Source organism: Chlamydotis macqueenii, chromosome 3 (genome assembly GCF_036417535.1).
Source record: "Chlamydotis macqueenii isolate bChlMac1 chromosome 3, bChlMac1.mat, whole genome shotgun sequence".
In the NCBI taxonomy this organism is placed as follows: Eukaryota; Metazoa; Chordata; class Aves; order Otidiformes; family Otididae; genus Chlamydotis; species Chlamydotis macqueenii.
The window spans coordinates 90,710,184-90,730,117 of NC_141558.1; the positions used below are offsets into that span (position 1 = coordinate 90,710,184).

Genomic DNA, 19,934 nt, shown 5'->3' on the forward strand with positions numbered 1-19,934 from the left:
AATAAGAAAAATCCGAAGAGGTTTTATTTTTGCAATAAAGTCAGCCCGTATTATAAGTTAAGAGAAACAGATAGTGAATAATAGGAAACAATTACATCAAAACCATAAAACAGAAAGAACAATACTGAGAGGGAAGGGAAGCTGCCATTTTAGGTTCTAAATACCCACTGTGGGAGCTAGTCTGCACTAATGCCCTTTCTCATGTTAAAAAGACAATTAAATATCGAGATCTTGCATGGCGCAGGTTTTTTCAGCATCTTCATCCTAGAACTAGGATCCCTTTTTAACAGCCATGAGCCTTACGTGTCCAGCTGTTTTGCCCTAGGAGGAAACACCGGCAGGCCAGTGCGGGGTCCCAGGAGGAGCCGGGCTGCCCTCCCACCAGCTGAAGCCACAGGAGCCGGGCTGCTGCCTCGCCTGACACCGGGCACCTGCTCAGGAGCCTCAACGTGGGGCTGCGAGGCCTCTCGGCTGTGGTGGGCGCACATGCCGCCAGCTCACAGCTGAAATAGTGAAGTGAGGGGCACTGGATCCTCCCTGGGCAGCTGGGAGAGGCGGTGGATAGTCGCACCTGCTGCCAGCAGCCAGAGGGGATCGCAGACGGCAAGCGGCAGCGGCCAAGGACTGCCACCTGCACCCAGCGCCATCGCTGTGCTCAGCAACGGCCACCCCGGGCCTGCCCGGGCAGAGGCAGAACAGAGGTGAGCCGCGGGTTGCCGAGACGCGTCTCCGCCTCCGTCTGCCTGCGACCGGGCCACAGGTTGGCGCCTCGGCAGGAACCCCAACCACCAAAGCCGGAGCTGGCTCCGCCATCCCGACTGCAGGCGGCGGCAAGAATGGAATGCGCATGCGCGGCCCGCCTGTGCGGAAACTGCGCGCGAAGTGCGGGGGGGCGCACTGCGCACGTGCAGCGGTTGCGGGCGGCAGCGGAAGGGCGCCGTGCCCCAGCGATGGCGCGGCGGGTCGCGAAGGCGCTGCTGCTGCTGGAGGCGGCCGGGCTGCTCGGCGCCCTCCTGCTCTACCGCGCCATGGACCGCAGCCAAGGTGCGGGCGGGCGGCCGGGGGAAGAGGCGGCTGCCAGTGCCGCCGGGACCGCGGGCGGGGGGGGGAAGGCTCCTCCCCGCGGAGGCCGCAGCGCCTCACACCGCGTACGCCGCAGGCGGCCTTGAGAAAACCTGCCGCGTCCGGGCCGGTAGTTCGGCTTGCGCTGGCATAGATGCATAGTAGACAAGCCGCCGATTTAGTTTTATAATGCCAAAACCGTGGGGAAGCTTCTGAAAGGCTGCACATGACCACCAGGAACAAAGATGAATTTTGCGTTTTAATAGTAACAGCGTGGGCTCACCTGAGGACTTAGAAAGGAGAGGCTGGCTGTAAACGAGGCAGGAATTGATCCATCCTGTTTCAGGCAGCTAGCGTTCAGCCCTTGAAACCATCCTCTGGTTCGCTTCTAGGTCTCACAGGCTCTGTGACTTGACATTTCCCAGGTAGAGAACAGACCCAGCTGCCAAGTGGACGAGGCAGCCGGCAGCATCTTTCAGGTGATTTAGTTTCAGTCCCTCAAGCCTCTCAGACTTCTGACTCAGTGCTTAGGTAACACAAAAAGAAGCCAGGCACCAACTTAGTTACTGCAAGGAGATTTGCTCTGTGCAGCACTGGCCTTATTTTGCATTCAGGGCTCAACAGGGTGCTGCGCTAGTTTGGCAGACCTGTGCTCCTACAGGAAAAGGCAGCCAGTCCCGCTACCCCAAGGCCAGCGTGAGCCGAAAGGCCGCCGCTACGGTGGCTGGAAGGACACGAGCCTGATGCTGGGCTTTCACGGTTTCTTATTTCTCCCCCTTTTCAGTTCTAGATCCTAGTGCTAATATGCCTTTGCAGGAGATTTTCTTAAGCTGTAGTTCTTGTAATTCTGTAAGGCGTGGTGAACTCACCTTGTTGCTTTTACTGCTTGCTTTGTGCTAGTGCTAGCATCAATAAGATCCCTCTCTGAGCTGCTGTACATCATTAAGACAGCATAAAAGTATCATTACATGATTTTCTACTAGGTTGCCAGAGCCACCCACAGAAGGATTCAGTGAACACCTAAAGCTGCAGAAGGAAACAAAGTAGTTCTCCTAATTTTCATTTGCACTGTGAGAGGCATTCAGCTTCCTGTGAATCTGTAGCTTGGTTATCATAACTGTGAGGAAGCTCAGGCACACTGATGACAGGGCTGCACATATGAGTAACCAGAATGCAGTTTATGATACAATTTAAAAAAAAAAAAAAAAGAGAGGAAACTTCAGATCACATTATTTAATGGTGGCTGTAACTAAGGAGCTCAGACAAACTTAGGTAAAACTAATCTAGTTAGAAAAATAGTTCATTATTTGTCTTAAAATATGTTGGGTAAAGTAACTGTGATTTATCTTTCTTGTCAGATTTCAGATATACAATGCAGAAGAGGTTTCCATCAATTCTGGAAGGTAGGTTTGTAGCAGTTGGCTTCAGAAGGACAGCTGAAGCTTCTGTTGCATCTTAAAATTATACAAATTCTATTACTGCTTAAAACTTAGCCCAGAAGACGCTGTGGAAGTGTTTACTGTTAGGTGTAGGTGTGGCTGGAGTGTCAGACTGTTGGATAGAGTCTGCAGAACTGGGGGAGCATACATCCAACAAAACTAGCCATGAAGTGGCTCACCTTCAGACATGCTTGACTAACAGCTGACATGGATTCTCCTATTTTTCAGTGTATTACAAATCCAATGAGTGGTCTGGAATTCATGGCATAAGGGAAAATGACCAAATGACATGGTTAAGCAGCAAAAACTAAAGTAAGAAAGATGTGCGATTAATTTAAAAATTATTTTAGAATAATTATTGTAAAAATGTCCACATTAAAATGTCCAGTTCATCTTTTTAATTTCCTGCCTTTGAACTTGTTTTTCAGCCCTCTGTGCCTGAACTGTTTCTTCTTTTTGATGATGCTTTTCACATCCCTGTTGTGAAGCCACTTGTCACGCTCTATTTCCCACTGGATCTGTTTGACATCTGTAAGAGGAAAGGTGAGAAATAAGGAGCCAATGGATACTTCTGACCATGATGTGTAATCCAGATGAACCACGCAAAAGTTAAAATTTGGGTTATGTATTTATAAACGGTAATAAAGTGCAAGCTGCCAATTTTTTTTTGACATCAGAGAAAGTTTTGGTTTTTTAATTCCAAAAAACATGCCCTACCATCTCAGAATCTCAGGGTTTAAGACTGCTCTTGCCATTGCTTTGTATTTTACTAATGCTAGACACACTTGCGTTAGGAGTACGCAGTGTTTCAGTGCTGTTGTTAGCAGTTTTCGGGTGACACCAGCAAGACTTGTAAAAGCTCTACAAAGGACTGATTAATTAAATGTGTATATACTGATTGAATAATTAGACTTATTTTTGGGAAACCACTTTTGCTTCACTAATACTGCAAGGAAATACTCTAGTAGGTAGATAAAGACAGCTATGCCTTATGCCTTCCCTTCCCAAGAATCCAGGACACTTTCTATCAGAGCAAAATTTACATAAACACTTGACAAACAGCATACTGCTCATCCTTATTTACAGTGTGAAAGGGCGACATGATCGCTTCTTCCTCTTTTCTGAAGCCTTATTCGCTCCAGTAGTCACAGCTAATATTAGCACTGGGCATCTCTCGTAAATGAAGAAAACTAAGTCATGTCCTGCTGACACTGAGCTACTGTCCTTACTGTGGTATTTCTGACCACATGCGTGTTTCAGTTAAAGAAAGCAGATCTTTTTAAGTACAGAGTCTGAAGAGAAAAAAAGGAAAACAGCATTACAGCTATCTGCTATTTGTAGCATGTACTTACTTGCGTTATCTCTGTTGGCCATGGCATTCATTCCAATATTGTCAAACTTGGACCCAGCATTTTCATCCAGCATATAGCCAAACTTTAAAGAGAGAAATTTTAGTATTTTATTACAAAGAAACAAGTAAAATGCTTGATCATTTTTTGCTAAGCACTGATCAAACTTACCTCTTCTGCAGATGCCAGTATACCGGCATCTCTGAGTTTTCTCTTCTTTCCTCGGTTGGATCCTTCAAACAAGAAAGTATTAGTCTTACAAGACAGAATTTCAAGTTCATAAAAGCATTAACACAAAGTGCTACCATTTATTTAATGAGATCATCTAAAATAGCTGTTAGAATACCTTTATTCTCCACCTCCCCTAAAAAAAAAAAAAGGAAAAAAGTTTCCAACCAAGAACTAAATAGCACAAATCTGTGCATCGTGTGTTAGTAATAGATGCACAAACTGCCAATACAACTCCATCCTTCCTTCAAAAGTTCCTCCTTTCATTTCTAGTCCGTCAGTATCAGATTGTCACTCTGAATTAGGCCATGCTGGTTGGAGGACAAATTCCGTTTCATTTATGGTTTATTCAAATCTGACTCCAGATCCAAAAGTGTAGATAATCTGCTGTACTAAAACCCTCTGACTCCAAAGTTTTTCAGACTCCGTATTTGTATTAAGCCTTCCCAAATGGAAGTCATGCCAGTGTTTCCTTACCTTCAAGTGATCCCACAAAATTCATATCTTTTTTTCTCTTGCCCTTTTTACTGACAGACTTCAATGGCTTGTCATCATTCGGGTCTGACAGGAGAGAATATTAAAAAAAAAAAAAAAAAAATCAATCAATCCCTCGTTCTCACTCCATAGGCATGTATTTGAAGCACACCAGAGACTACAATTTATTTTCAGGCACACTTGTCATAATGGCCTGAGTCTGCTTAAAAAAAAAAAAAAAAAGCTTAAAACACAGCACACAATCAAATCTTGGATTACTTCAATACAGACAATTAAAAATTGGTCAGTGGTGTGCCATTCTTCATGCTTTTTTTCCACAGCACCAAAAATGAATTAAATAGGATCATAAGATACATAAAATAAGGCAGCTAAAAGCAGGTGTTATGTAGGAATTAAGCTTGAATGTCTGCTTGTTAAGTTTGGTGAAATAATAATCTCATGAAAGATGTGTTAACAGTTATATGAATAGTTTACCTTCTCTACCCTCGATCATCTTCCTGTGACCTTAAGTTACCAGTTTAAATACTTCATTAATCTGTGCTTTTCCAGACACGTAAAGTGTATACTGGGTAAACTGTGCTCTTCGGTTGAAAAGATAATAAAAACCATGCAGGTGCAACCATGTAGGTCCGTTATTATTACAGTCATAATAAAAATTTGGATGCATAGCTGTATTAGAAGACTAAGCTGTTACTTATGAGACAACAATTTCATTAAAAGTTACCTCATCTAAAAAAAAAAAAAAATCAGCATTAACTAGGTCTAAAGAAAAAAATTACTAAGAATTTGCTTTTATTTTTCTCTTTGACATCTTTTAATACTTCTGCCTACTGTAGCCAGTTATTTTTGTAGAAAGCTACTTTTGTTACTGACAATGTTTTCAGAATGAAAGAAACATGTCTTGTTTGCAAGTTTTTATACCCAGATGCCTAATTCTCACTCTCACCTAGAAGACCGTGCCAGGAAATGTTTCTTTTAAGACTTTATTGTTCAGAGAAGGACTTGTTGTCACTTCTTTAGTTAAAAGCCAAACCTCCTGCCAAGTTAACTCAATATGAATTTATATATGTAATTATATCTTGGATAACCTATTTTTAAAGCTTTTTCTTCCTTTTTTTTTTTTTTTAAAATAAAAAAGATACTTTACCTAGGCTGTTATCATCATCAGACACATCCATAAAAACACCTCCCTCTTCATCCATATCATCTCCAAAGTCTTCCTCCATACTTCCTAAGGAAACTTCCTCATCATCCAGATCACCAAATTCATCTTCATCATCAGAATCCTCCCAGTCAGCACCGGATTCCTCGCTTCTTTGGCCTTTCTTACCGCCTTCGGTTTTCTTTTTTATATTACTAAAAAAATATGTAACAAGCTTAGCGCTTCATCTGGCAAAAACACTGTTTGCATCCAGATAACATCTATCTACTAGCATACACTATGTTAGAGAAGTTCAACATCATTGCAAAATACTGTAAATGTCGGCTGAGACCTGAGAAACTTGTATTCTGCACTCAGGTATGTTTTCAACATCAGCATATGGAACTGTATTTTAAAAGTCAACCATTTTAAGAAGTTCTGAAGATAATCTTATTCTGAAATTAACAGAGATGTCAGCTTCAGTATTTTATCTCCCATGTGCCTTTGCTCCTTTTCAGAAACTTTTCTGTAAAACAAACTGCTAGTATCCCTAGCAACTCTACTAAAGGAAGAAATAAGACTTTTTTTTTTTCCTTAAGAAAGGAAACATGGTTCTTCATGATAGTTACTTGGTTTTTGTCTCCTCTTTACTATTTTTTACTCACACCAGTCTGGATCACAAAAATATTCAGGTTTCACTAGAAGTTTAAGCTTTAATTCTCTTTTCAGGTCAAGAAAAAAAAGTTTCTGTGCTGATCCAAAAGCTGTATGGCAGATACTTTAAGTAAGGAAGAGGCTACTTAATCATTCATGGTTGGACTTGGTGATCTTAAGGTCTTTTCCAATCTAAATGATTCTATGATTAATGAAACTACAGACTTCCTGAGAACTGAGCTCTGTGATTCTGGATTCTACAAAGTTTATTTACTGTGTTAGGCCCAGTTACAACCAGTCCTTAGAGCAGCAGTACCGTTATGCCTCATCCTGCTTGCTTTTGTACTTGGTAATCCTCAAACAGAAACCTGAGACAATGAAAAACAATTAAGATTTTTACCTTGCTTACTGGGTCACTGCGTTGTATAAATAAAATACTGCAGGTGTCACGCATCAAGCCAGCAGACTGCAAGCACCATAGGATCATGATGCTCCATTAAGGGACGTGCAAAAAAGCTGCATTACCCAGCATGCAACTGCTATTGCCTTTTTTGCACAGTGATACTGAGTCTTTTTGAAAAAAGGTCTATCGAATTTTGCAGAGTAAACTCTATACAGGTATTAAAACAAGAGGTGAAAGAACCAATTTAAAGTCTTACCTAGCAAAATCAAGGTCATCCTGGCCAACATCAATGGCATTATCAGCAGCTTCAAATGCATCTAGAAGGAAAAAAAATAATTTATTACTACAAAACAAAGTCAAACAAAGAAATATGAAGTAATTGCGAAATATATCATTTTCAGGTATCATTCTTCTGAAGAGTTTATATGATCTGCACCAGTAACAAAGAGCTCTGATACCAAAGGATGCACACTGTTATGGAGAAATACTTCAAAAAACAGTTACCTAAAGCTAACTGGGCTTTTTCAGGAAGGAAAAAAAAAAAATATTTATTTGAAAAATAATGGAAGTTTTCTTTTATCTAGAATGTAATTTTTGGCCAGAACTAGATGTTGTGCGAACCACAGACAGAAAGGGACACACAATTGCAAGTGTCCTGCCAGCTAATCTGTATGTTAACTTCCAGATTAGAAGTATTCACAATTATTTTTGACAGAAAAGCAAGCAGACTAGAGGATGAAAGTTCCTATCATCGGATTCAGTTAAGAACAAATTGCTATATAAAATAGCAGGTAAAAACAAAGTCTGAAGAATTACAACTGTTCCGTTTCAAAGAGTAAACACTAACATTAGAAGCTCCTTAATTTAAGCTTCTGAATTGATGAAGCAAATTCTGAGACAGTCACTTATTAGAGTACTTAACAATAAAACAACAAACACAATTAGTAATGGATTCTTATAATAACTAAGACCATACTAATTGTATCATTAAGGAAGAATCCTGCTATGAGAGTTTAGAATTCTCTGAAAATATTGTACAAAACAGTTATGGAAAGCTAACTGGATTTCTTTTTAAATACATATATTACTGTATAAGTAAAATATGAAATTGTAAAATAATGGACATTTTATGGTACACTAACAAATTTAGATTCTGGAACAAGTCATACATTAATTCCAAAGCAAACAAAGTACATGCTACAGGAAGAGCTAAGACTACTGTGGAAGTTTCCCAAGGACCTAACTGAACAAAAAACCTCATGAAAGATGTTAGGAACGATGACAGAAACTGTAAGGAAGATGGAACTCAGTGAGTTCAGTGCTCATGAGTGACAGTTCATGCCTTTGGGTCTTTTACTAACATAGTCTGAGAGTTAAATAACTTTTTCTAATAGCATGTAATGTTTGCTTCTATTCTTTCTTTACTGCTTAGCCTTTACAAAAATCAGACAATTTCCAACCACTCAAACAAGCGGAATGCTACTGGAGTAGTGAGAGAAAGATCTCTATTACGAGATGGCCAACCAGTTGGTTTATGCAAGGGATAGTGTGATCTGCTGGCTGTAGTGGCATAGAATGGGAATTGGAAGGCCAGTTTTTTTCCATTTCCATATTCCTGTATTTGGCTCTTCTATACAATATGAACTATAAAAAGGATAAATTAGTAATTTGCAAAAGCAAGAAATATTAGGATATTTATTGCAAGGAAAAACACAACCTTACCCAACGCTCTTTCAAATTCATCATCATCTACGTCTTCCACACTTTCTTCATCATCCTGACGCTTTTGTTTCTCTCTCCTCTTATCAAATTTCGAATAAAATCTGAAATAATATATTGCTCTCAAACACAAAATTGGAGGTGATGATCTTTATGACAACTTTAAAAAAAACCAACCTGCAGATTGTTTCACGTGTATTTTGCCAATTTAAAATTGTAAGTAATAGTATCAAACACATCCCAGAACAAAGATTTGTATTTTCTTTGTTTTTCAAAGAGTTACTGTAAGAATTAAAACAAGTTTCACAGCCAAAGGTGCCAGAAATTATTTTTAACATAGTGAATTTATAAAAGGGCACAAAAACGATGTGAAAGTCTGCCTTATACTGATAAGGAAGAAAGGCTCAAGTTCAACTTGAATCTAATTGTGGAGGGGGGCGGGGGGAGAAAAAGATTCACTCATTAAGTTGTGTTAAATTTTCCCCTGTAGCCCTCTTCTTTTCTGTGCTTGGTTTTGCCTTGTCAGCCATTTTAAGCTACTTTCTCTCCTTCATTTCATATTAAAGAATCACCAAACAGAGAAGGCAAATTTGATCGTACACAAAAGCAAAAGAGCACAGCATGTCGTGTGGAACAGTTTAAATGTGTAATCTCAGTTTCAGTCACCTTCAATGTGACAATACTGTTGACTTTTCAGACAGGGGCATGTTTTAAGGCTGCTTTTCTTTAATCGCAAAAGTAATAGCGCCATATAATACCAATATTATAATATCAAATAATTAAAACTAATAAGGTCAATTCACCTAATACTTCAAACATTATTAAAAGCTCCTACAGCAATGTATATATTAAACAAAAAAACCCCAAAGCTAATTAAACAAAATAAATCAAGTGAATTCAAACACTGATCTCCTAAGAAGACACAGGTAACTAGTATTTTGATTTAATAATAACAAATCTTTGCCAAATGCGTACCACTTAAATTTTGGAACTGCAACTGTATTTTTAGATCATAATCTGAAAGGGAAGCCACCTAAATGGAAAGAATTATGAATAGTAAAAAAAGAAATACCCAGAAAACTAGCTCCTCTGACTTTTTTTTTTTTGCATTATTCCATTCTAATAAGCTTTTATGCTAATAACATAAACAAGGTATACTCCAGGAGTTTTTAAATATACTTCTAATGCATGAGAATTGCAACCCAAAAGAGATTCATCATTACCCATTACTTAAGGCCTCTTTATTATGTCAACTTACTTAATTTTAGACTACGAGCACTGATTACCTTTGTTCCTAAGTGATATTCTTTCCTAAGTACTTTTGACAAATGCTGAAATTATTTTCTAAGAAAAGTACTATCATCACAAGTCACTCAAATTAATCAACTTTTGCAACACTTGGAATAGCAGAGAATACTTATGAAATGTAATGGGTTTTGATGGTACTGCATTAAAAAACATTTAAAATTAATGTTCATAAGTATTTCATTACCTGTGAAAAAACACTTCATCCACTGGGATTTTGCTTTCATCTTTGGCACAGAACTCCTTACTGTTGACTGCAAAAACAAAAAGAACTGATTTTACCTCAGGTTGAAATGACTGTTATTCTTTTACAAGGTTAAACAGCACGCACGGACAGACATACGCAGATACTCAGTGTCATTCATTCATTAAAGGGGAGCTCATCTCAAAACCTCTTCAAGCTGACAGTTCTCAGTGTATAGACTGATACTTTGATGTGAGCAGACCCCATGGAAAAACTCCAGAGGCATAGCCCTAACCAGGTTCTAATTTATGTATCAGCAATGGAGGTTTTGCAATCACCTACAGCAGGAATGCACTTTTTTTAAAAAAAAAAAAAAAAAAAAGGAAATAAGATAAACTCGCTGTTGTGCACTAAAACACTGGAACCACTTCTGCCCAGCACTCCTGGCAGTAGGAGAAATGCTCATCAGCAGCTGCAAGGCGGGACCATACACCAGCTGAGCATGGTGAAGAAGGGATGAAGCCTCACCCTGCCTCCATTTCTGAGGAAATGAGGCAGAATATGACCCTCTGCAACAGCAGATCGACCAGGGCATTGATCAGGTTCCCTGTGGAGAAGCTTTTTACCCTCATATGTTCCCCTTCCCTCTTCCACCTCAGAAGTAAATCAAAGGAGAAAAGAGCTACTGATTATCTCAGTGGGCACAGATTATAGTATTTTCTAAGTGACAAGGGTCCAGGTTTCTGAAATGAGATCAGCATACTCACAGGACTTTTCAAGCAAATAGTAGAATAGCAGAAGGTACTAGAGGATGTACAATCTCAGTTCTCTAAGCCTCAATAGAGATCAGCTACATGCAATAAGTGCAGATTTTTGTATCCATATTACTATATTTGTATTTTTATATTGGATGTTTCATTTGTAGAACACTTAACTTCCTCAATACTCCTCAACTCCAAATAAACTAAAGAACAAACTATACCTTCAAATGCATTCTAGGTAAAAATTCCTACTTTAAGCTTTGATAGCCATAAAACCATGCATCAGTAAGGTACATCAGCTAATCTATATAGCTAAAACCTCTGTGCAACACAACAGACCCAAAGTTAGAGGGCAGCACATTCCTGGGAACGTTACAGAGATTCTATCACAGGAGGCAGGAAGACTCTTAGCAAAATAACAGTGCCAAAGATACTTAACACTAATCCTAACAACAGCTGCAGCTGTGGCATTGTATGGGGTAATCCATGTTATTTAATGAAAGAGCTTGATGTGGTTTACATCATTATATAAATGCATTTTATACATGAGATTTCAAGTCACGTTTCAATCATAATAAAAGTGGTTATATGATAACTTGGAAACAAATAAAAACATGAACTGCTAGATCAGCATATGTTTTAAAGATTTTTATATCATTTTAGATATTTTTAAGAACTTTAAAAAACATTATTCATAAAACTAGGATGCCAGACATAAGAATGGCATGTTTGTGAGCAGGAAATTTAGTTAGCATTTTATAAATTGAGGTCTCTCTGAGGTTAGTACCCTAACAGATTGCTCTTCTAAGTAGAAATGTCATTAGCTGGAAAAAAGTCTAAGGCTTTTTTAAGCCTCTTTTTCTCCATAAGCGGCCACATTGCCAGCGACAAGCAAATTTGTAACAATGTTGTAAACTTTTCATATAAGACTGCAAATGTTCTCTTTACCCAAGGAGTGTATTTCCTTTTATGGGGATGCAGGAAAAAGATAACTTAGCATAAGAGAAGAGGCAGAAAGCATATGCAGGTCATGCAAAAACAGCACAGAAAACAAGGCATGCTGTTTTCAGTAGCTCTGTCCTTTGCCATTACACATTTCTTAATGGGATGGCTAAACAGAAGGTATGATCTTCACCATATATTGCCTAAGAAAAAGGAATTACTACAATAGAATGTAATTGACAGCTGGGGGGAAAACCAGAAAGAAAATAAAGATTTTTTTAAAAAAATTGCTGTGTAGCCAAGTGCTACAGTGAAAGACAAAGTGTTTTCCTACTCGAGAGGCTAGCAGTTGAAGTAACTGTCTGTCCCTATGACATTTGTTCTTAAAATGATTCAACGGATCCAAGTTTCAGCTGTGGAGATTCCATGCATCCCTACAAGAACATTAGGCTTGATCCCGAACATCACGCACCACTAATGCACTCCTGCTTTCTTTTATTGCTAACAGAAATGGCACAGATGACACATGTCAAGAATTTTTTAGCCATCATAATCTTAACTGAAAAGGAGTTGGCTTACCCGCAAGATTCCGCCTGTCTTTCATAAACTGCTTCTTCTTTGGCTGCATTACAACACTGCTGGTGTTTTCTGTAGCAGAACATAAATCAGAAACAAATTACTTTATTACTATTGATACAAAACTGTGAGGAGTGGCTGATACACCAGAGGGTTTTGCTGCTATCCATAAGGACCTCAAGAGGATGGAAAAATGGGCAGACAGGAACCTCATGCAGTTCAACAAAGGGAAGTGCAAAGTCCTGCACCTAGGGAGGAACAACCCCATGCCCCAGTATATGCTGGGGGCTTCCCAGCGGGAAAGCAGCTTGGAAGAAAAGATCCTGGGCATCCTGGTGGACACCAAGTTGACATGAGCCAGCAATGTGCTCCTACAGCAAAAAAAGGCTGACAGTATCCTTGGCTGCATTAGGAGTGCTGCCAACAGGTGGAGGGAGGTGATCCCTCCCCTCTACTTAGCACTTGTGAGGCCACATCTGGTGTGCTGTGTCCAGGTCTGGGCTCCCCAGTGCAAGGCAGACATGGCCACACTAAAGAAAGTCCAGTGAAGGGCCACTAAGGTGATGAAGGGACTGGAGCATCTCTCCTGTGAGGCAAGGTTGAGAGAGCTATAATTGTTCAGCTTGGAGAAGAGGAGGCTCAGGGGGATCTCATCAATGCCGATAAATACCTGAAGGAAGGGTGTAAAGAAGACAGAGCCAGGCACTTTCCAGTGGTGCCCATGATAAGGCAAGAGGTGATGAGCACAAACCAAAACACAGGAGGCTCTGTCTGAACATCAGGAAACATTTTTTTCACTGTAATGGCAACTGTGTGCTCGCCCAGGTTGCCCAGAGAGGCTGTGGAGTCTCTGTTCTTGGAGACATTAAAAAGCCATCTGGAGAGCCTGAGCAGCTTGGTCTATTGTGGCCTTACTTGAGCAGATGACCTCCAGAGGTCCCTCTCAATCTCACACAGTCTTTACATTCCCCTATTACTTTGCTTATTCCTGCTGGGTTAGCAATTTCTGCACTGTGGATGTTAGAGGCAGCAGTATGTGATTGTTACTTGGCAATCTGAGAGAAAAGGAATTTGGTCACCATCGATAATCAAGATCATGCGCTAATACATACAGAGAAGTTCATACCTTTGCCTTTATGGGGTTTGGGATTTCTGTATACAAAGCGATCCAAAAATCTCATCAACGTGAAATCCTGCAAAGGGTCACCAGAGTACTGAATGTGATTTCCCTGAAAGAAGAAAAAAGCCAAAAATAGTTAAGGTCTTCATTTTAGGAAGACAGTAACTAAACACAGAGGACTCAGACAGTCCAAGAACAACATTAAACCACACTTTAAAAAGACAAAGACTTGGGGATATTTCATCACATAAGCCTGACCAGTTAATACACTCCTGTACAAGGTCTTATTTTTGGAATTTCAATATTTTTTTAATGCTGTGGTTTAACCCCAGTTAGCCCATCCTGAGCAGCAATCACAGAACGAAACCAAAAGCGATGCCTGAATAATCCTGAGCAGTGAGAGAAAGAGCGAGAGCGCTGCCCGCCGGCCAACTCCCACCTACACACTGAGCATGATGTCAACGGTATGGAATCCTTCCTTTGGCCAGTTTGGGTCAGCTGTACTGGCTATACCCCTCCCAGCTTCTTGCACCTGCACATTAGTGAATCCTGGGAAGCTGGAAAAAGCCCTTGGTCTCTTTAGCAACAACTAACAACATCAGTGTATTATCAACATCCTTCACATACCAAATCTCATACTAAATCCAAAGCACAGCAGCTACTGGGAAGAAAATTAGCTCCATCCCAGGCAAAACCAGGGCACTTAACTAAAAACACCTCTTTCGCTTTCTTTTCAGTGTTGAACTGCCTTGCAATGTACTGTGCTAATAGCAGTTAATAGTCAGCACTATTTGGATACCATATATTCAAATGAAAATAAATATTTTAAATATGTATTTGTGTAGGTTTCATTATTTTTGGCATGATACCGCAATAGTATTTTTAAAAATATTGTTCCAGCAGTAGAGTTCCCCACATAAAAAACCCACTTTAAATAAAAAGATAGACCAAAACTCTAAGTAAGCTTTAAGAATCATGCAATACCCACATTTTTACCAAGTTAAGTACTTCTGTGAGCAGATTCCTTTAGACAAAACACTTACATTCCATGAAAGGCTTCGCATTTGAGTGTATGTTACAGTGCTGCAGAGCTGCTAGTTACCTGCAGAGCGCAAGGAGGCTTTTTTCAAGTGGCAAAAGACAGCTAACATAAAAATCAAACTTCAAAGCTACAGACTAGTAAATGCACTTACTTCTAGAATTGTTTTTGCGAAGAGGGCCACAGATGGATGAAAATGTTCAGAAAGCTGAAAAAACATGAATAATTTATTTATTTCTACTTTAAAAATAAATGCAATCGTTATTCATGTTGACATATCAGACTCCTGACAACACCACTGTGTCATAAGACCACTCTGTAACTCACCAAATAACACCCAGATGCATGTAGCAGTGCAAGACTGATGTGCTCTGCCCTTGAACAAATGAAGAACTTCAAGTTCTCATCTTTTGTTTGCATTAACTAAATACATTCTCACTTAAAATTTTATTTAACTCAACACTGAAGTGCTTTATTGATACAAAGCTAAGATCCAAAAGTCAAAAAATACCATTATTGTTCACATCTCCACTTAAAAATTCCTATTCCCTACTCTGGAATATCAGCATTGTATGTAACATATTCAAGCTTAAAGCTGAACAATGTGTCATTTAACCTTTCTGTTATGTTACCTAGGTAGCGACTCCAAGAATAACCAAGTTAATTTTCTTCTCTCATTACAACGGCCACACAAAAAAACACAGTAGCCAACAACACAAGAATGCCTTACCTTCTTCAGTTCCCAAAGGCTTGTACTTTCAGCACCACAGTACAAAGGACTTCGGTGCATAGGATCATACGAAGCTCCAGTCTTCCTGCCTGAGGGGTGGAGAAGATGAAAATAACTTACATTTCCTCAGGCAATTTTATGAGAGTATTATTTTCATTTCACCATGACAGTAATGCAGCCCACCATTCTTAGCTAGACAGGCCAGAGTTTCATTCAGCAGCAAGTAAGGCTTATATTCAGCTGCCCTTCCACAGCACATGACCAGGCACATAGGTGAGTTTCTACGTGCTTCCAAGGAAGCTCCTGAAAAACCTTGCACTGTTCTAAAAAGTCCTCAGGAAAGAGTGAAACTAGAAGCAGGTTCAAAACCAGATGAACTATTCTAACAAGCTTCACCAGCAAATGAGCAGTTACATGTCCTAACCTTGGCTATATAGCTCTGAAGGTGTCAGAACCTGGAAGCAAAGAATCTCAAGCCTGTTTATTGCTTAGGCACAAACCGCATAAAGTGAAATATGCTAGCAGATTCATACGGTCTCTTCATCATTGCTGAGCTAATAGATAAAGAAAAATTATTCTAACCAATTTCTTTGAATCAAGCTTCAATTTGAAAAAGTAAAATGATGTTTTAATCACTTAATCTTACAACAAGTCTTGATCAACACGACACTGTTACGGAATGTTAGAAGTTGAATTAATTATATTTTCTTGCTAATTTACCTCCCATATTCAGATGATGCACCCACGAGGCCGTTGAATTTGAACCGTTTGGTTTAGCAGAATTTTCTGTTGTGCTCCCCTCTTCACCTTCTACTTCTTTGTCTGCATCGACAAATTTTTCCTCATCCTCTTCAGCCTCTTCTTGATCCTTAAAGCACTCTTCATCATCCCACTCCTAAACAACAAAAAATGTCAGCGAACAGCTTTTCCTTTCCAGTTTTATTCTGATTTATTAGAAAAATGCACATACAGTTATTAAGAAGCCACTTACAAAAGTACAAACAATGGCCAATGCTTAAGCAATACAAATTTTTGGCCTTGATACAGGACTTAAAATTGAACTTTACAGCTGACATCATACAAGTGTAATGGTCCCTCCCCGTCTGAATAAAGAAAAAAATAAAAAATCCAGTCCTGCCTAGCTATACTTAAAAGACTGCAGACAGAAGAAACAAAGAGTCCATGTTTTGACAAAGCTTTTGCTTGAAAAATGTTTACCTGCTTGCTTATACAGCATTTAGCAAAATAATCCTCTCTCCATGCATGAAGTTCACAGGACCCACTAGAATGCTTACAACACCCTCATCTATGCAGATTTTTAATGTAGTTCTAGTTGTTCAAATAATTTCTCTCATAACAAAACACATTAGCAAACCCTCAGGTTACTGATAAACAAGTTAGGGAAAGGTGCTTATGAAACCAGCTCTTATTGAAAAAACAATGAGATAAAGAAATCTTCTTATACCACATGATCCTGTAACTGGACCCGTAACTCTGGTTTTACTTTCAGAAGCTCAGACAGAAGGTACAGGGTTCCACAAATGAAGGGTGGCATTTGTCCACAAGTGACTTGAAGTAACCTCTTCACAAAGGCTTTCACACGCCGTAACACTACGTCTGCCTTCAGAGATTTATAGACAAGATTAAGAAACATGGACGGCTTTGAGCAGGTTGCTAAAGCAGGATCTAGAAGCTTCCTGGAGAAAACACAGGAGAAAATATTGCTGATTGTCACAATGCATGTAGGAGAATAATTGCTATTAACAACCACCATCTACATTTTTCAGAATGCCATCTAAAAGACCAATGACAGCCTATTCCCCAATACAGTTACAGTCAACCCTAAACTGGAAACAGCTGTGTAATATTTCCAGCTATATATGAGACACTGAAGATTAAAAAAAAAATTAAAATCCCGTATCAGTAAACAAAAAAAATCCATATGAAAATATAAAGAAACTGAGTTCAACTGAAAACAGTTTCAAAACATGAGACATGCAAAGTGAGAAACTAATCTGATTTATTTGGATGTTCAAAAAAATAGAAAGAAAATGGGCAGCAATTAGCATGCTTCACAATCAGGCCAGACATAAGTGCTGGCAAGTTCATTTTCTACTTCACATTTTTTCCAGGCTGCCAGGCACAGGAAGGCCCTTAAATACATTGCATGTTCTGGGTGAACCTGAATTCCTTTTTTAAAAAAAATCAACAACTGCCCTTTGGTCTACTAAACAGAAGCCTGAAGGATCTACAGAAAGTCTAAACAATCATCTGGGACAAAAAAAAAGAGTCACTTTTATAACACAAGGCTTTCAAATAGTACAATTGTCTAAAGAACTTGTTAAGATAATAGTCTCCTCCATCCCCACAAAAAAGGAAACAAGTTTTTAGGCTATTATGTGACTAAACCACAGTATCTGTAAAAGCAATGTCAGCAGAAGAGTTATCAATTACTTTCAAATAAAATCTGGAATTAAAACACGCCACCGAAAAACAGCGCAAAGGATTAAATGCGTATGTCACCTTCTCAGGACCTAACACTACCGTTTGTTTTATCCTCACATTAAGTCAAAGAAATCAAATGCTTTTTCTTCTAGCTTGTCCAAAATGACAGACATTTTTAGCCAATGAGATGCCAAACTTGCAAGATCTTAAAAACAAAATCAGTGTTTCTACAACTTTAAATTAATTATGACTACCTCATAAAATGAAATTTATATGAAAAAGGCAAACCTGTCACTTACTTGTACAGCGCTGTGTAGTACCTATCCGATACAGTCTGCTGAGAGTCCATCACTTGAAACAGCAACATCAGGGCCTGGACACTGGTACCAAAGTTCACAAGATGCAAAACTTTGAACAATGTGTCCATTTGCTCTTTCACTTTCTCATCACTAGTCTCAGCATAAGGGTAAGCTCTGTTCACCCCGCAAAGAAGAGCGCTGAGCATTTTGGATTCAACATCTTTTTTCTTAATGCAGTTCCGAAAAAAACAGAAGTACAAAGTTATCAGCTTGTTAGCCAATGCACCTTCTTCGTGACTGAGGACTATCTGATTCAGAAAGCAAATGGCGTAATATTGAGTTTTCACATTAATGTTTGACCGGTACAAAAGCCTCTCCACCTCGCTGCACACCACTCCCTTCATATTTGGATGCTTGTGAAGTAACGTCTCTAAAAGATAAGAGGCTTTGGTGGCGATTTTGTTTTGAGGGTCTCCCAGTTTATTCACCAGCAGAACAAGCAGAACTTTTTCCTGCTCAGGTTTGTTACAGAGAAGCTCGTGGGCAACTGCCAGTGCTCGGGACTTAGTTGCTGTCAGAGAATCGTGACTCAGTGTTTCTAATGCCTGCACAAACTCTGCCACCTGCAGTTTCAGGAGATGCTCAAAGTACCACAGTATCAACCGTCTGTCTCTTGAGTCCCTGTTGCCACTCGACATCTTCTCTATGTTGTTAAATGGTCGCTGCGAGAAAGACCATAATTTCCGATTGTCTGGTAAGAGATCTGAAATTAGAAGCTCCTTGAAAGTATCCAAAGCCATGAGGCTCTGATGCCTGCTGCCCTTTTTCTTTATGAGGTTCACCAAGTTCTCAACAAACTGGACACTGTGGACAGCACTGTCCTGAATGAGAAGGGTCATCGCTGCCATCCTGTCAGCCAAAGTCCCTGACGACACAACAGTTTTCATCCACGCCGAAGAGGTCCCCTTCTGATAATCTGTTTTATTCTTATATAGGTCCGTCTCATGTTGGTACAGCTTTTGGGCCAAGGCCTTATACTTGGACAGAAGTGTCTGATTTTGCGGCTCTGAAGAGAATTCGCTGGTGTATTCTAGGTCATACCATTTGCCCCCTGGTTTGATCAGTATCACTTGCCTAGCGTGAAATTCAAAATCTTCTTCCAGCTTCTCTTTCTTTGCTGAAAGGTGCTGGTCCTGATCACCGCAAACTTGCTTCTTCTTGCTGTCTTTCACACCGCTTGCCATTTCCTTAACTTTTTTTTCTTTTTTTCCTTCTAACGAAGAAGACTTAGTTTCTTTCTTGCTTTTCTCTTTCTTTGGGGCCTTCTCTTTCTCCTCGCTGCCACCGTCATCCTCCACCACCAGGCAACTCTCCGCGTACCTGTCGAGTCCCAGGGAACTGACGAAAGCCTCCAGCTCCCCTTCCTTCAGGTCGTCGATCGCGTCCTTCCTGCCACCGTCCACCACCTCCTCCTCCGCCTCGTCCACCCCGCACAGCATCAGGTAGTCTTGCTGCGGGGCGGCAGTGCGCAGCTGTCACCGGCGGACCCGGCCCCAGGCCGCGCGCTCCCAACGGCTCCCCCCAGCCACCCCCTCTCCCCCCGCGCCCCACAAGGGCCCGGCCTGGGGCGGGGGGAGGCCCCGGCCCCGAAGTGGGGCCTCGGCCTGGGGGGCGCCCCGGCCTCCACGTGCTCCCGCTCCCTCCCGACCCCCCTTACCTTGGTGCCGCCGAGGCGCAGCACCTCGTCCAGCGTGAACCCTTCACCATCATCTTCTTCTTCCTCACCATCATCATCATTGTCGTCCTCCTCGCCTCTGCCGCCGCCCGCCTTTTTCGGGTCCCTCACGCCGAAGCCCCACAGCGCCGCCATCGCTGCCGGCCGGAAGCTCCCGTGCGTCTGCGCGACGCGGGCGCTTCCGGCCCCGCGGGACAGCGGGAGCGCAGGTCCTGCCAGGGGTGGTGGAGGGCGCGCACAGACCTCGCCGGAGCGGGGGGCGGGCGGGAGTGGGGAGCATCTCAAGCAGAACCTCTTCAGCCTTTCGC

General features: G+C 40.7%; 2 protein-coding genes across 2 annotated transcripts; one reads left to right on the forward strand and one right to left on the reverse strand.

The window, feature by feature from the left end:
* Positions 1-235: 235 nt before the first annotated feature.
* On the forward strand, positions 236-3,169 carry CEBPZOS (CEBPZ opposite strand). The gene is made up of 4 exons (XM_086744613.1): positions 236-244; positions 546-1,044; positions 2,421-2,465; positions 2,730-3,169. The coding sequence occupies exons 1-4, from the start codon at positions 236-238 to the stop codon at positions 2,810-2,812; spliced, it is 636 nt and encodes a 211-aa protein (XP_086600739.1). The 3' UTR covers positions 2,813-3,169.
* On the reverse strand, positions 2,885-19,789 carry CEBPZ (CCAAT enhancer binding protein zeta). Its single transcript, XM_086745027.1, has 16 exons — positions 19,609-19,789; positions 17,892-19,402; positions 16,613-16,844; positions 15,868-16,042; positions 15,148-15,236; positions 14,572-14,625; positions 13,385-13,487; positions 12,262-12,330; positions 9,983-10,049; positions 8,494-8,594; positions 7,028-7,088; positions 5,721-5,929; positions 4,556-4,639; positions 4,022-4,083; positions 3,854-3,935; positions 2,885-3,030 (listed from the first exon to the last, which is right to left on the reverse strand). Exons 1-16 carry the CDS (start codon positions 19,759-19,761, stop codon positions 2,891-2,893), a joined length of 3,192 nt encoding a protein of 1,063 aa, XP_086601153.1. The 5' UTR covers positions 19,762-19,789; the 3' UTR covers positions 2,885-2,890.
* Between the last annotated feature and the right edge of the window lie 145 nt (positions 19,790-19,934).